The 16,822-nt window shown below is 36.3% G+C and overlaps 1 protein-coding gene across 1 annotated transcript; it reads left to right on the top strand.

Annotated features, from left to right (window-relative positions):
• The first annotated feature begins 232 nt into the window (after positions 1-232).
• Positions 233-12,283, top strand: LOC113434995 (extracellular tyrosine-protein kinase PKDCC-like). Its single transcript, XM_026698479.2, has 7 exons — positions 233-774; positions 3,625-3,747; positions 4,206-4,477; positions 6,045-6,124; positions 6,230-6,334; positions 7,625-7,801; positions 10,520-12,283. Exons 1-7 carry the CDS (start codon positions 301-303, stop codon positions 10,621-10,623), a joined length of 1,335 nt encoding a protein of 444 aa, XP_026554264.2. The 5' UTR covers positions 233-300; the 3' UTR covers positions 10,624-12,283.
• Positions 12,284-16,822: the final 4,539 nt, after the last annotated feature.

Genomic DNA, 16,822 nt, shown 5'->3' on the forward strand with positions numbered 1-16,822 from the left:
TCTTGGAACAGTCGTCGCACCATGACATCTTGCCACTGGAGAAAAGAAAAAAAATGGTTTGGGTTCGTCCCCCCCGAAAAGGAAGAGAGTCCTCCAAATCGAGAATGTGCATAATTTGGGGGTGGAGAGTTCTTCCTTTTGCAATCTTGTTTCCTACCCGGTCGTTTGCAAGGCCAGTCTGAGAGGTGGGCAGTTCCTTGCTGGAAACCCGCCTCCTTGTCTGAAGCCTCACCTTTCTCCTTTCACGAAACCCAGCCTTAGACTCGGGCCGGCTGCTCGCCAGTGCGTTCCCTCTTCGCCATGCCGGGTTCTGAGGCGCTCCTTGCGCTCTTGATCTCGCCCCTTCTGCTTGCTTTGACCCTTGTTCTCTCGAGCCCTTGGAGGCTCCTAGATTCCCAGCCGCCTCTAGATTTGTTGAGGGAGCTGAAGCAGCGGCAGCAAGACCTGAGTCGCCTGGCAGCCTCTGCCCAAGCGCGCGCTTCTCTACCCGCCGCAAGGCGCGCAGAGGTCGCAGAGCCTTTGGGTTGCGCGCAACTGAACGGCCTGAGCGATGCGGCCGTGGTAGGTGCTGGCATCACGAAGCTGGTGCTGAGGGCAGTTCTGTCGCCCGGTGGCGAGGAAATCGCCCTGAAATCCGTGCACTGGGCAGGCGGCGACGTGAGTCGTTGTGTTCAACGCTACGGCCACGCGGAAGGTTGTTTCCAGCTCGCTGCTTACAAGCTGTTGAAGGAGACGATTCTGCTGCAGACTCTGGATCACGAAGGGATCATTAAGGCACGTAGTACCCGCCAGCGCGCTCGGGAAGGAGGGCAGGAGACCCAGCCTAAGAGCCTAACTGGATGTTTTGCATAGTTGTAAATGCTGTACCTTTCTTAAGATATCTTACTAATTACGTTTCTTCCCACTTTATTTATTTATTTATTTATTTGATTTGATTTGCTTTATTTGATCTGTCAATCGCTTACAAGATAATAGGTATAAGTATATACATAATTATGAATACATGAAATGGATACATATAAGAAAAATAAAAGGAACAGTAGGACAGGGACGGTAGGCACATTGGTGTGCTTATACACGCCCCCTACAGGCCTCTTAAGGAAGGGTGGTGAGGTCAATTGTAGACAGTCTAAGGCTAAAGTTTTTGGGGTTTGGGGGAAGAAACCACAGAGTCAGGTAGAGTATTCCAGACATTGACCACTCTGTTGCTGAAGTCGTATTTCCTGCAATCAAGTTTGGTGAGGCTAACCTTGAGTTTATATCTGTTGTGTGCTCTTGTGTTGTTATGGTTGAAGCTGAAGTATTCATGGACAGGTAAATCATTGCAATGTATGATTTTATATACCATACTTAGGTCAGACCGAAGACGGCGTAATTCAAGGTTTTCTAGGTCAAGAATTTCAAGTCTGGTGGCATAAGGTATTCTGCGATGAGTAGAGGAGTAGAGAACTCTTCTTGTGAAATATTTCTGGACTTTCTCAACTGTGCTAATATCAGATACGTAATGTGGATTCCAGACTGATAAGCTGTATTCAAGTATTGGTCTAGCAAATGTTTTGCATGCTCTAGTTAATAGTGTGATATTACCAGAGAAAAAGCTATGTAGGATTAGGTTAACAACTCTTAATGCCTTTTTGGCTATGTAGTTACAGTGGGCTCTAGCACTTAGATCATTAGAGATGAATATTCCCAAGGTCCTTTACAGAGCTTGGATTATCAACAAGGTCTTGACTATTCAGCTTGTATTTTATTTTCTGATTTTTTTTGCCAATATGTAAGACAGAGCATTTATTTGTTAAGATTTGAAGTTGCCATTTCTTTGACCATTCTGATACATAGTCAAGATCTTTTTGAAGGGTAGCAGTATTGTCTGTGTTATTGAACAGCTTTCAACCACGTGATGGTTGAATGTGCTCAATCCAAGATTATTGATCTTTACACAATGTAAGGTAATAGCCCGATCCTACTTTCCTGTCCTCGATTAGTAGTTTCAAAGTTGTAGCTCATGACAGTTCACTGGGAATGGATATCAATATCTATAAGCTGATTCATGGCAGAATAGCATATACATTTTTAAAAATGAATCCACTGGTTTTGTCATATGACCAGATTTAAGCACTCGAATATTCTTTTTTTAAATCTAACCTTAGATCAATAGCTTTTAGAAGGAAATGTTACAGATATATTTTCTTTTGTAAATTATTTTATATGCAATGCAACAAGTATGCCTGTTTTTCCAACATTCCTTTGATTAGTTTAAAGGGGTCTTATTCTAGGTTTACATACAACACACATAAAATCAGTCACATGATGACTGATCAATTAAAAAAATTTCCTAGCTGGATTTGTTGGAGGGGACAATGCATATTTGGAGTAAAATGCAGGATTGCTGCTATATTAATCAAATATTTAAACATGCACCTTGTAAATTCCAGAAATTTGCTACTACAAAATATGAAGGCAGCTTAGTTTAATGGTTTTAAAGAGGATTAGTCAAATTAATGGTGAGTTAGGCTTTTGGTGGCCATGTTTCATAAATATCTTACTGACCTCTTGAGTATCACAGTGGTGATTAATCTGTGAGTCTTGAGGTGTTGATAATGTGCAAGTGTGCTGCATCCTTTCCATTAAATGTGCTGGTTGATGCTGTTGGCAGTATTAGTCTTGTGATACCTGAACATTCCCTGTAGATGAAAGTGTGTGCTGACTCTTGGCAGGTCTTGGAAATTGAGTGTGGTTGACCTTATTCAGTTCTTGGATTTGTGACCATGTGGGAATTTTAGGACTGTTAACTAGCCTGAGAAGTAGACTAAGAATATGTCAAAGAAAGGCAGAGACAAACTATTGCATTGTCAAGAAAATGCACAATAGTGAAAAATACTATATTTAAACACCTGGAGGGCCAAAGGGTTCCATTTTGTAATAGCATATGTTAGGTAACAATAATGGGAGAAATTTCATGCTTATATGCCTTGCTTGTAAGCTTTCGTTGGGCAGCCCAATTTGGCTCCAGGGGCTCTGATGCATACAGCGCTCAAGATGTTTTCTCTCCCATGGTTTACTGATACTTTCTGTAAGAAAGCCATAATATTTATTTAGCGGGGGAGGGGGGGGAGATAAAAGTGGGGAGTATCATAAAAAATATGCCAGTTGAGCTTGCAGTATTAAATAAAATTTAAAAAATGATCTCAAACATAAAGTACAGTGGATAACTTCTAATCTGAATTCACTTTCTTGGTCTGATTATTGTTTATGACCCGACAGAACTTATAACTGGAGGAAACCCACAAAAAAACAATTTTCTAAACCTCTTTGAAAGAAAATTACTCTTGGCTGATTTAGTGGTAAATAAACACAAGTAAGAATAAAGAGTTATCTGGGAGGCATAAACCCTTAACTTCAAGATGAAGATGAATTAACTTGATGAACTTCTACCAACAGGCTTGGGTTCAACTGTGTAAGGCAACATTTACTGTAGCAAGAGCAGTTCGGTTTTTAAATAAATCTTCATTTGACCTTTCTTATCATTAGCAAAATATATCTGGGGTTTTGTTTTTTTTGCAAAGAATTAATTTCTGTATTGTGCATCTGTATTAATACCTCATTCTGCTTTTCTCCTGACAGCTGCATGGTCAATGCTATAATAATAGCCTATATCCTGAAATGAAAGTGGTTTCCATGCTGGAGCTTGGAACCCCTTTGGAGATGATTCAACTTCTGCAGATCCCCTGGGAAGAGCGATTTAAAGTAAGGAGACAAAGGCAAAATGTGTAAATCTGTGGACATGCCATTCCTGGAGACATTCTTGCTCATATAAATCTTTGGGCCTGGAAGCTATTAGAAATATTGTAACACATCAGCGTCAATATATCTGTAAACATACATAGGCAGGAGCAAATTCTCTGCACTGACATTTCTGGACTGTTTCAAAGGCAACTTATCTACAATATACTACTAATAGTTTGTTGAACTTAGAATGTATATTCAAGGTGCAGTTAAACAATATAGAAAAATAGGCTGTAAACCCATTACATTTTTACATTAGATCAACATGTACACTGAGACCTTAAGTTTTTTCCATAAGAGATATGTTGTAATTCCAGTGAATTGTGCATTAAGCTGCAAAATAGTAGGAAGAAAGAAAGGTAGACTGCTGATGTTATAATGTAAAAAAACCTCTTATTTGTTTACCATCTCTCTTTCAGATTTGTCTGGATCTGGTAGAACTGCTCTATTACTTGGCAAATTCTCCTCTGGGTTCCATTGCTCTTCTAGACTTCCAACCAAGGCAATTTGTTATGGTGAATGGGCTCCTGAAAGTTACAGACCTGGATGATGTGAGCACTGAGGAGCTGTCTTGCAAAAGAGATCAAGATTGCATTCTCAAATTCCCCACAAAAACCTTCTTTCTCAAATGTGCCAGCCATAGGAATTGTAAAGGAATAAATGAGAAACGGAATCTTTTCAATGCATACAGGTAAGTGGGATACATTTAAAAGAAGAACTGGAAAAGAACACCACACTTTAGCAGTTTCCTTCATTTAGTATTTCGTTTTTTGTCAGATTTCTCCAACTATTGTCTTCTGGTGTATTAGATTGCGATCCTCAGAATTCTAGCTATGAAGACCAGTGTGTCTGGAACTCTGGGTCTTTTACACAATACCTCTGGAATGCTAATTTATAGGAAGTTATTCTACATTGCTATAATTCTTTAAATATTAGTGCATGGTACTTAGTAGTATTTAGACTACAATTAGCATGGTTATCATTCATAAATGCTTTTTCCGGAAACCATATATTAAGCTACTTTTGGCTTGCTTTTGAAAATTCCTCAGGTTTGGGGAATAACATACTGAACAAACTTAGAGTAATGTTTAGATCCAGGCAAACAGGTGGTACTAATAAGTATGTGCTAACCTTACTAGGAAGCAACAAAAAATGTAAGTTATAGCAGCCACAGAACCAAAAAAGTGTTCTTTACATTAATTAGTATGGATATCACATTGTTAAAATTTTTACTGAGGTAAAACTAGTAGCACTTATGTGCAAGAAGCTCTTGAGTCTTCGTCCTGCATGACTCACCTTATTAGAAAATGAAAGGTAGCTCATTCTCAGAGCAACTAATATATGGAGAGCACCTGGTTGGAGAAAGTTGATTATCATCTGGGAAACTAAGGTTGAGAGACACTTGCAAATAATGTATGTCTATTTAAAACATGATTTCTTGGCTGGATTCATATGCTATACATGATATACTGCTTGTCTTTTATAAAGATTTAATAAAGCCTTAAAAATCCAAAGGCCTCCCCTGGCATTGGGCCAGAATGTTGGACAAAGTTGGTTTAGTAATGGTTTATTTAATATCTTTCTTATTTCTCTTTTAACTCCAGAGTGGCAATTAGTGAGGGGTGGCAATTAGTGGGTTCATATAAATTGAATAAATAAATAAGCTAAGATGTATTATGGCTTAATGTGATCTTTAAATCCTGTAGGTGACTTTGCCATAATTAGCTCATGAGAGTGGGATCAAAGATTCAGACAGTTCTTTAAAATTAGTATATTGCTGAATTTGCATACTTTAAACAAGAAATTGTGAGTTTCTTTGAATTAGTTAATGAATTTTCTTTTGCCAAGTCACATGGACTGATGCCTCTCTTATCTCATTATATCTTCTTCTTCTCAGGCACAAAAACTGGGCAAATGTTGTTTACAAATGGGATATTTCAAATATGTTCCAATTCATTTCTGGGAGGCTTATGGACAAAACTGGAAGCATCGTTTCAATAACAAAGATATTTGAGAAACAATGATAATTTGTGAGATTCATTGTGGGGTGAACCAAACACATCAATAAAAATAAATAAAAAGCCATTTTTGGTATAACGTAGGATAAGACATATTTTTCTGTTCTGAATTTAGCTCTAACCAAGAAGCTTCAATTTCAATTCGTTAGAAGATATAAGATTTAGGATTTTTGTTATCAATCTTTACAAAAATTTAGAAGATTTCTGTTTTAATAAGTAAGGCTTCATATATGTTTTTAGGTATTTCTTCACGTATCTCTTACCTCATACTGCACCTATTGCTTTGCAACCAATTTTGAAGGACATCTTGAATGCCACCGGTAAGTGCTAGTTCAAAATATTAAAGTTGTATATAAAATGTTTATATAAAGCACTGCTTTACAGTAATTTTTGCCTTAAAACATTCATCTCCCCTCTGCATGTAGGTGATTTACGATATGGAGCCAATGAAACTTTACGAGCTTTCCAAAAAGTTTTGCATTTGTACAAGTCAGGACTTTATCTGCAGAAAAAGCCTTCTCACCTAAAAGGTATGGATCTCATAACTAGTGAGGAAGATACTAAATGCATAAGGACCTGACTCAGTTAAAATGTGCTTAATTAAAGCCCGTTGTAATCAATGGGAGATGTAGCTTGGTGAACCTAAATCCCTTTCAGACTTGACTCATTAGATTTTGATAAAATTAGCTTTCCCTAAAAAGGGATCTCTGATTACACTGAGTAGGATTTACTTCATTTTGGGAGCTTTTCTTTTGAACAACTCTCATGCATTAGTAAACCTAGGATGGGAAATGAGGGCATACCTTCTAGTGCTGACACTAATGAGTCTTATCAGCTGTACTCCTCTGCTATTATTTATACAACATACATCTGAAAAGTCAATCAACTTCAAAGCAGCCAAGCTTGACATGCTTGATTATCTTTTAAGATAATATTGTGCATATAACTATGGGAGTTGAGATTGGTCTACATGAACACGTTAGGCTCCCCTCTTAATGCGTACTGAGCCTTACCTGATATTTTAAAATGTTTAATAAAACCAATATATAAGGAAACGACATTTATAAAGCAAAACTTTGTAACTATTTGTGGTAATGCTTTTAGATTCCATTAGTGTTTTCCTGGGATATTAGAGAACTTTAGTGGAGAGGAAGCTAATTTACTTGTAAAGATTTTCCTGACCATAGTGGACATTTTGTGAATAGGCAGATTTCCCATGGCAACCATTTTGTAGGTGCATCTATTATAAACTTCAACTTTCCAAATGCATCTTAGGCTCCAAAGATGGCCTACTATAACACTAGAGTATGGTGTTTGGGGTCATAGCCCCATTTCTATTTCATATATCATGGGTTGAGTAATGGCTTATCTTCTAAACATTCTAGTTTTTAGATGGTATGCTAAGGTCAGTTTCATTATGAATAAGTTTATTGATTTCTTTTGAAATGCTTTTTAAATTGGGGAGATATTGCTAGAGCTTGAAAATTCTGGCAGGACTGCTTGAAGAATGGAACTCCTGCTTTTCATGTAATAAATTCTACATCCTTCTAAATGAAAAAATAGAGTCAATGATTACATGAAGGCTATCAAAAGAAATAAGAGTTAAATGTTATGGCTTTCCACACTGCTAATAAAGAGTACCTCTGGTATGTGTAAGAGACAAGATTTATGACTGTTTTGCTAGACATGCCTGGGAAGATAAATTCTGGTTGGGATGCAAAATCTTAAAACATCCTTTCCATTTTTCTCATTTCTTGAATACTTCTGAATTTCCAACAGGTACATAGTAGTAATCCTTTATTTTTTCTTCCTACCACCAGAATATTTTGTTGTAAAGGGATTCTACAGTATGGATACAGAGGACTATAAGTGTTGGCCGTCCTATAGCCCCTTGAGATGCATGTTGTCGGTTCATAATGTAGAGGAAGCTGCCTCCATTTGCAATTACCATCCACAGTGCCAACATTTTATCATCACTTCACAGAGAACATGGACAGGTGAGAATGGATGGCATTATGAACACCATTTAGGCATTTTCCTAAAAAAAAATCCATAGAAGATTCACAGAAGAATGTAGGCATGCTTTTACTTGGATTTGAGTCAGTTTAAACTCTGGAGGAAAGAGATTCATGTCAATTTAACACTACCAACTGCTTGCAAAGATCTTCACATATTTTGTGCAATGTTTGACAGGGCATTCATCTGTATATGCATACAGTTCTGACCATAAGCAGGAATCCTCAAAAGGCAAATTTTCTGATTCAAAATAGGTTATCAGCATTTCTCGATAAAAGCATGTACAAAAAAAATTTGCAGAACCATGAACAGCTTTGTAAATACCTAACATAAGAAATGCAGGGGATATCTCCACATCCTCTTATTTTAGTTCTACTTTGGGGCAAGTGACCATTCAAAACATTCAAGGTAAGTAGCTTTTTTACGAGTTGGCTTCATCTGTTTTATCAGCTTCACAGATTTTGCTCTAAGTTAAACTGAATTTTGTTAATTTTAAAGAATACATTTTTAATCTGTTTTTTTCCTGTACCATCAGGCACAGATTTGAGGTATGTTATATCAAGATGCATATTTTTGCTGATGACATAAAATTATTCAGTACTATAGATAATAATTCTGTTGTTTTCCAAAGTGATCTCGACTATGTGTCTGAATGGTATCTATTTGGCAACTTCAAATTTCGATCAATAAATGCTCTGCCTTACATATTGGTAAACGTAATCAGTATGTCAAGTATAAGCTAGGTGGCATTGAACTAGCTGATGACCCTTGCTTTGTCAAGGACTAGGTGTATTTATCTCTGATAATCTGTGCTCCAAAGTTCTCTGTAACAGTGTTGCTAAAAGAAGCATTAAGAGTTGTAAATTTAATTTTGCGCAGGTTTTTTTCTGGAAACATTTTATTGCTAATTAGAGCTTATAAAACCTATGCTAGACCAATTCAACTATTTGGAATCCCCACCATATATCTGTACAATCAGTACAATTGAATGGGGTCAGAAGTATTCCACGAGAAAAGTCTTGCACTCTTCTGTACACAATATAATTCCCTAGTAGGCTCGAAATTCTTGGTTTGGATAACTTAGAACTGCGTCACTTGCAGTCAGACCTAGGTATTACGTACAAAATTATAGGTAGTAATATTTTACCTGTAAATAACTTTTTTTGTTTTAATCGCATGCTAACAACCGCTTTAAATTCAACGTAAATCGTTCTAAACTTGACTGTAAAAAATATGATTTCTGTAATAGAATTGTCAAAGTCTGGAATGCTCTACCTGATTCAGTTGTTTCATCTATAAATGTTCACAGTTTCAGTCACAAATTAACTTCTGTGGACCTTAAGTGGTTAGTAGAGGAGGTTTGCATAAGTGCACTAATGTGGCTATTGTCCCTGTCATTGTATTTTTATTCTTTTATTCTAGTTCTCATTTTTGTTCGACAAATTCTAATAAATAAATATTTTGAGTCATGAATCTACATCAAATTCCCTCCCTTCCCGATTGAAACTGGTTTACTCTCTGATTACATTTTTACATTCTACTATCAAAGACAGAATAAGTAATTCATGTTGTATACAACTTTTGTATAAAATACCTTGGGTATCCAAGTTAAAAGTTCTAAAAATGAGAACTTCTCTTATAATAATTGTATCTCCAAAACAACATGCTTCATGAATGTCCTCTAATTAACATTGATTACAATCTTCCATTGAATGCTGATGTTACCTAATTTGGGTAATCAAACATCCGCAAGAAAACAACCAAGCTCAGAGAGCACCAAGGGGCCCTCATCTCAACCCTGAGCTATTAATATTCTTCTTTATTGATACTGCAGTATATCTATAGGACAAAATAAAGGCTTGAATGTTTAAGTTCCTGATGCATTTAGGATTGGGTACAGAGGTGGTTTTTCAGTGTTTCCTCTTGAGATATAATCTGATCCAATAGACTAGCTTGAAGGCCAAGTCCTCCCTGGTGTTTTCCTATCCAAGTGCTAATTAGAACTGGCCTTTTTTAATTTCCAAGCCCAGACAACCAGACGTTACCCCCAGATTATTTTTATTTAATAAATTTCTGTAGACAAATTAGCAAGGAAAAGGAAAGGAGTAAGTCTGAAGATTTTCCCAACCTGGAGCCTGCCAGATATGCTGGATTGCATATTCTACCATTTACATATAGTCCACCGCTAGCTGAGGATAAAAGGATTTCTAGGTCAAATTAAGCTGGGCAAGGTTGTTTTAAAGAATAAGGCAGCTTTTCCCAATGCTTCCAGATGTCTTGGATGACAACACCCACTAAGCTTGAGTATGTGTTAAATATGCCCTGAAGGTGTTGATTGATTCTGCTCAAGTCTGTGACATACTTTATACAGTCTAGACCCCTTGAGAATCATTGCACTATGTTGTTGAATTACTTTACCAATTTCTGCCCATCCTTCCTCTCTCTACCTTTATGGCCAGAAGAGGAATTTGCATTATAGGACTTCAGAGTATGGTATGGAACATGCTTTGGCCCTTATTGTGGGGGCTACTCTGTAGAAATGCAGGAATCCTATGGTGACCAGGATCTAAAGCATTTCTGGAGTACAATAACATTTCCATTTAATCTTAACCTGTGTACGATTATCTTATTTACTGTTGTCAATATTCTTAGTCCTCTTTCACAGCATTTCAATTCTTCTTTTCCCTTTTCCCCTTCAGGGCGTCCTCTTGCTATTTTTCGAAGCAATTTGACCTACTTAATTCCAGGTAGTACCATGGAGGTTTATGTTAAACGATCTGCATCTACAAGAGGAAGTCTTTGATTGAGATGCTAGAGAAAACTTGGCATTGTTACTGGGACTGATGCTATCAACACCAATGGATTACATTATTTCTGCTGTGAAGCAATTATCTACACTAGTTTTATGTGAACAAATATTTCAATAATCAAATCTCTTTATTTAAGAACTTATCCAACCCAGAAGCATTTTGTAAACTGTTTCATGATTATAACTATGCAAGTCTCAATTTCAGCCACCACTGGGATTGGACAAATCGGCTTCATATATATATATATTCAGTTCTGTGTTCTGCATATGTTTTAAAAAAGAAAAAGCATGTAAATGCATTTATTTTTCTATGGAATTGTCCTTCAGGGATACATTAATATAGACTTTCTTTAATATATACATTTTTATAGACACAATTTTCCTTAATTTAGATACTGTACACTATTTTATAACAAGGCAATGTGCAATTGGGAAGAAACCCAATTAATTTGTGTATTCTAATTTATTAAATGTATGCCACCCACCTCCCAATGACTCTGGGCAGCTGTTAGTCCGGGAAGTACAAATTAATGTCGATATACACTTGACATTCTTTACAGTTTGGGGTAGTTATTTGTTTCTGGATATGTTTATGTAATATATTTTTTCAATATTTATTTTTTCTTCCATTCAATTGTGTCCAACTCTCAGAGACTCGCTGGACAAGTCCCTGGAGTTTTCCTGGCAAGGTTGTTCAGAAGTGATCTGTCATTGCTTTCTTCCTAGGGCTGAGAGAATGACTGGCCCAAGGTAATGCAGCTGGCTGTGTGCCTTAGGCGGGAATAGAAGTCAGTCTCCTCATTCCTAGCCTGATGCCTTAACCATTCTATCAAACTGGTTGTTTCTGTAATATTTAACTTTATATAGATATGGTTGAGCCAAGTGCAAATGCACACAGAAAGATTTAGCAGTAGCTAAGTAACCATTTATCATTTTCAGCAACATTATTCTAGTACTAACAACGGGTTCAGGTTTTAATATGTCCTTCTAATTTCCACCCATTTCCTTGTTTATAAGGAAACTGTCCTGACAACTTTCAAGACAGATTTTTTAAACACATCTGTAAACTAGAAATCTTTACATTTAACAACACTGGCAGCAAATTCCTTTGCCTCCCCATCCTTACATCTTGCCAGAAGCCAAATTAAAGTTTGAATTGTGCTCAGCCTCTTTTATTTTCTTTCTGTCTCACAGGCATGTTTATCTAATTTAAACTGCCCTTGAGGAGAGAGAGTTAAACCTTTTGTTAAAACTGCTAATGACACCTTTGAAGGATAAATATTTCCAAATCACTGTTTTCATTTACCCTGTTTTCCCTAACAAAAAATATTTTAAGGGACTTTGCATCTGATTATTTAAATTTCCAGCATTTATTCTGGCTAAATTAACTTTTCCCAGTTTCAAACTTTAAGGTAATAGCTTGAACCTATTGTTATTGAATAATGTAGCCCACAAAAAGAAAAAAATGGAGACATAATTTTATATAATATTGTTTTGATTATTTTAATTAAGTGTGATATGTTTAAGGTTTTGTACTAATCTTGAAGGTTGTTCAGTATTACTTTCAGTGAAAGAAATCCTGCTGAGCAAAACGTTCAATATCTTGTATGCATATCTATGAGATTTTTTAAAAATATATTTTTTATTCTGATCATGGATTGTTGTCCCTTTAAAAATGTTTCATCTTTTTCTATTTAATAACTAAAAATTTTAAGATACAAGTGAACACTACTTTCAACTGTTAACACGACAATTCTAGCTTCAAGGAAAAATTAGCTGTTTCATTTATCGTCCTCTCAATTCATAATTTTATATAATAATTCATTAAACTTGTATACTACCTGATTTTCAATGATTCTGGGCAGCTCATAATAACCATGGAAGTTAGAATAAAACATAAAAAATAAAAAAGATAGGAAGCACAATGAAACAAGAGGTCTCCCACTCCTTTACCAAAGGCCTTGATGGAAAGTCAAGTCTTCACAGCTCTTCTAAACAACACCAGAATGGGGGCCATCCAGATCTTGGTGGGAAACCTCATTTCAGAGGGTAGGATCTATTACAGAGAAGGTGTGCATCTAGAGTCCTCACAGATAATATTGTTTAATCAAAGGAAAGTGGAGCACACCAACTATAAATTATGGTTCTTGGAAAAAACTGCTACTGAACTTAAAGCTATTAACCATTCAGGAGATACAGATGTACAAGAATGTACCTTGTAACTAAGGTGACAGGTTTGTATGTGATTGACAGGAGCATCAATGCGAATACAGATGTTTAGAGCAGCCAGGGAAGATCTTATGCTAAACTACAAGCTCAGTTAGTAAACCATCATGACAAGCTGTACATAACAGACATAGTATGGTCTATGCATGGGTTTAAGTGTGGTATGGAACATGCAAGTGCCCAATCATGGAAGAAAGCTTAGCCTCATAGCAACATTTCCTAAATCACAAAATATTATGAAGAGGCAACATGAGTTTAAGATGTAGGCATTTTTGAAAGTTTTCGTTTAACTGTAGCACAGGAGCACTTGTATGTACACACACACATGCTGAATATAAGAAACTTCTGTTGCACAGCTGGATCCCAAATTATATCCATTCTAGAATAATGTTTTTAGAAGATCGAAATTCTTACGTGATCAACATATTTTCCAGTAATTCTCATATCCTACTATAATATGAAAAAATATGTTTTTCCAGTTGATGATTAAGGGTGAAGCACTGACTGATTGGAGGGGCAAATTACTACAGGGCAGGAATTCTAAATCTCTGCTCCTGCTTTTTCATGGGTGTGGGATAAACAAAAATCTCTCTTCTAGGCATGGGAAAAGTATCCTGAAGAAAACATACTGAAGGAGAAAAAATGTTCAGAAACAAAAGGAACAAGTCCTCACAGTTCCTATAATAATGTTGCTTGTTCTTACACAAACTGCTGGTAAAATTTAAATAACTGCAGCATCCTTCAGCTGCATTTACTGGGAGGGGTGTGTATATGCTGTTAACCACACTTGCTATTACATTATAATAATTTGGCTCAAAGGCAATTTAAACAAGGATGTTCCCAAATATTTAAAGCTTGCCTATACCATCCATGCTGACGACTTATGATTCTAAAATACATATTTTGATCCTTTGAAGGCAGAAGTTGACATTCTGTGGTGGCTCTCTGTAAGGAACCAGAGGTTTGCACCAATACAATATTTGGATAGTGTTAATGTGTGTTGTTAAGGCCTCATTAACCACAATTGCATATCCCTTCTTTGCCATTCTGATACAACTCTGCTGTGCCAAAGTGTTCAAAAAGCAATTCTTTTTAGAAAAGAAGCCATGAGCACTAATAATACTAAGCAGGAGAATAAAGCTATCCTACTGACAAAGATGTGGTTTTAATGGTGACCTCTCCTAAAGTGGGGTTTGCAATAGAAACACAAACAGAGAAACAAAAGATTTCTGATGCCAGCTGCTTTGGATGAGTAAGAGATAATGGCTTATCTTTCCTACCTTTGGACCTTGGAAGATAAAATCAGCAATATACTCTCAATACAAGAGGTCAGCCAAATGCTACATGGTTGAACACCTATTATCACCTATTATCTTGAATGCTTTCATTAACTTAGTTCCCATGAAAATTGGCTGCAATTTTAAAAGCACCAGGCATTCTGTAATCCTTTCAGAGAGCAAACATTTCTAAATTTCTCCTTGTCATGTGCATTTCAAAATATAAAATGATACAGGTAGTCCTCAACTTATGAGATACAACCTCAGTGGAGTCCAACATTTCTGTGGCTAAGTGAATCAGTTGTTAAGTGAGTGTTGCCCCATTTTACAACCTTTTTTGCCACAGCTGTTAAGTGAATCACTGCAGTTGTTAAGTCAGTAACATAGTTGTGAATCTGGCTTCCCTATTGACTGCTTGTCAGACACACACTGCTTCTTTGTCTTGATATTTGGTTTGAATTCATAATCCTGAAGAGAATTTGGACATTCCCTTCAAATATCTGCTTAGTCATGAACTCTTCAAAGATTCAGATAGCGGCCAAAGAAAGTCCCTCAGTGATGTCTGACTGCATTTTCAGGGTGTAAGAAGGTTGAATTATTGAATTTGGAGCAGCTATAAAATTTATGCTAACTGAGCCATTGGTTCCAAGAAGCTAATTGAATTATTTATGTCATACTGGAAATATCTGATGGATTTGCAAAAAACTTCATGATCTCCAGATTGCAACAAGAGACACCACCCCACCACCCCCGAGTTACATATATGGGCTGGTGACTACACAAATTGAATAAATATATAAATCTTTCTATACGCTATACAGAATCACAGTACATTCCCAAGTAGAGTCTCCCATTTAAAGAAGGAAATAAAATGCTTCATGTTAAAGGTAGGTGCTTGTTTGATCCATGTTGCGTACAGATGTATTGTTCAGAGATACTTTCCTACGTATTCACTGTTATTAGAGTGCTATGTTGAGGATACCTCTAAGGAAACTCAGAGCATCGTGTTTATTTTTCAGGTATTGATGCCCGTAAACTGAGCATGGGAATAATAGCTACTGTATATCTAGAAATTAATATTCAGAACATAATGCCTTTGCTCCTGAAAACAGTACAGTGTGACTAGAGTCTTCATGGATTTGAATTTGTCATAAGAAATTATTCCTTTTTTAAAAATGTTAGGATAGAGGCCATCACCCATCAGTTGTATTTAACTTTAGAAAATGCCCTAATAGGAAAGAGAAAACATTTCTACACCTGCTCTTTCTCTACCATACATAATCTACACATTCAAGTCCTCTGCTCTCAAGTTGTCTTTTTTCCCCCTAAGCTAAACAAGTCTCAGATATAACTTTTTCTTATAGTAGAATTGCTCCTTTTTATGTCTGTTTATCATTGTAGTAACTCTTCTGCAGCCGTATAAGGTCATGCTGGGGTGTCATTATGGTAAAAATATTCCAGATAAAGACATCATTTGTTTCTATGTTGGGGCTCATTCTGAGATGAGGAATGGCATATCAATAAAATGAATGATAAAAATGACAGGTGGTAATTTTATTTAAATTTTCTTTTCTAATCCCAGGATGAAATTTGCTTTTAACAAAGGGCCCCCCATACTGAGTTAGTATTTACATTCAACTATCTGTCACAGCCCTTAAATTGTCTTGTCTTTTCAGTTCCCAGGGGCTCAGATGTCATCAACATATATATATGAAGGCAGTTTTTGTCTCCATGTCCATTACTTTACTTTTCTTCTATTGCTTATACTGAATTTGCTATTTTAATGCCCATTCCCCTATTTTTAAGAATTCCTTTTAGAGTTCCTGGTTTTCACATTTCCTTTTAACCATTTAAATAGTGTCGACAACCACCTCACTATACATCCCAGATACACAGAAATTTCACTTTATTTCTGCAGTTATATGTTGCTTAAAGTCATAATATCCAGGGTGTCTGAGGAATTGTCTCATCCAGGAGTAACCTGTCCCAGCTGTGTGACCAGCCCCTTTCCATTTCAATTCTTTTAGTCTATTGATGATATCATATACTTTTGTTCTTCTCTAATCTAATGTGCAGGTCTTTCTATCTTGTCTTGTAATGCTGAGCATGTATCTTTCTACCCCTTGTAGCTTTTGTATCGATTGTGAGGCTAGTATCCATGTTTCACTGGCATATGTTAGAACAGGGTAGCACACACTGATTGAAAACTTTTCTCTTCAGGCATGGTGTTGGGGAGGTTGTTCTTGAAAAGTATGCATTGCTTGCCAACCACATTTAATAAATTGTTCCATTTCTTTTATTGTATCTCCTTTCATTGAGATCCATTGGCCAAAGCATATGGAATAGTCTACTACATCTAGTTCTTCTCCATACATAGACACACATACACACACACACACACACACACACACACACACACACACACACACATCTATCTATCATCTATCTATCTTTGGTCAATTTTTTAAACATTACCTAGCTCTTTTTCAGGTTTCTTATTAAGCCGAATGGTTCTCCTAGTTTTTGCAGTTCTTGTATATAATTAATTTATTTATTTTAGACTAAATGTCATGCAAGAATGATGGATTGTAGTTGTAAATGTAGTTAAGTTTGTTGTCTTATATGAATCCAGTTTTGCTTACTCAAAAATTTTTTCAGTTATGTTTTCTGTGCAAAATAAACTTATCAAT

This window comes from Pseudonaja textilis, chromosome 1 (assembly GCF_049901715.1).
Source record: "Pseudonaja textilis isolate UNSWEBS1 chromosome 1, rPseTex1.2, whole genome shotgun sequence".
In the NCBI taxonomy this organism is placed as follows: domain Eukaryota; kingdom Metazoa; phylum Chordata; class Lepidosauria; order Squamata; family Elapidae; genus Pseudonaja; species Pseudonaja textilis.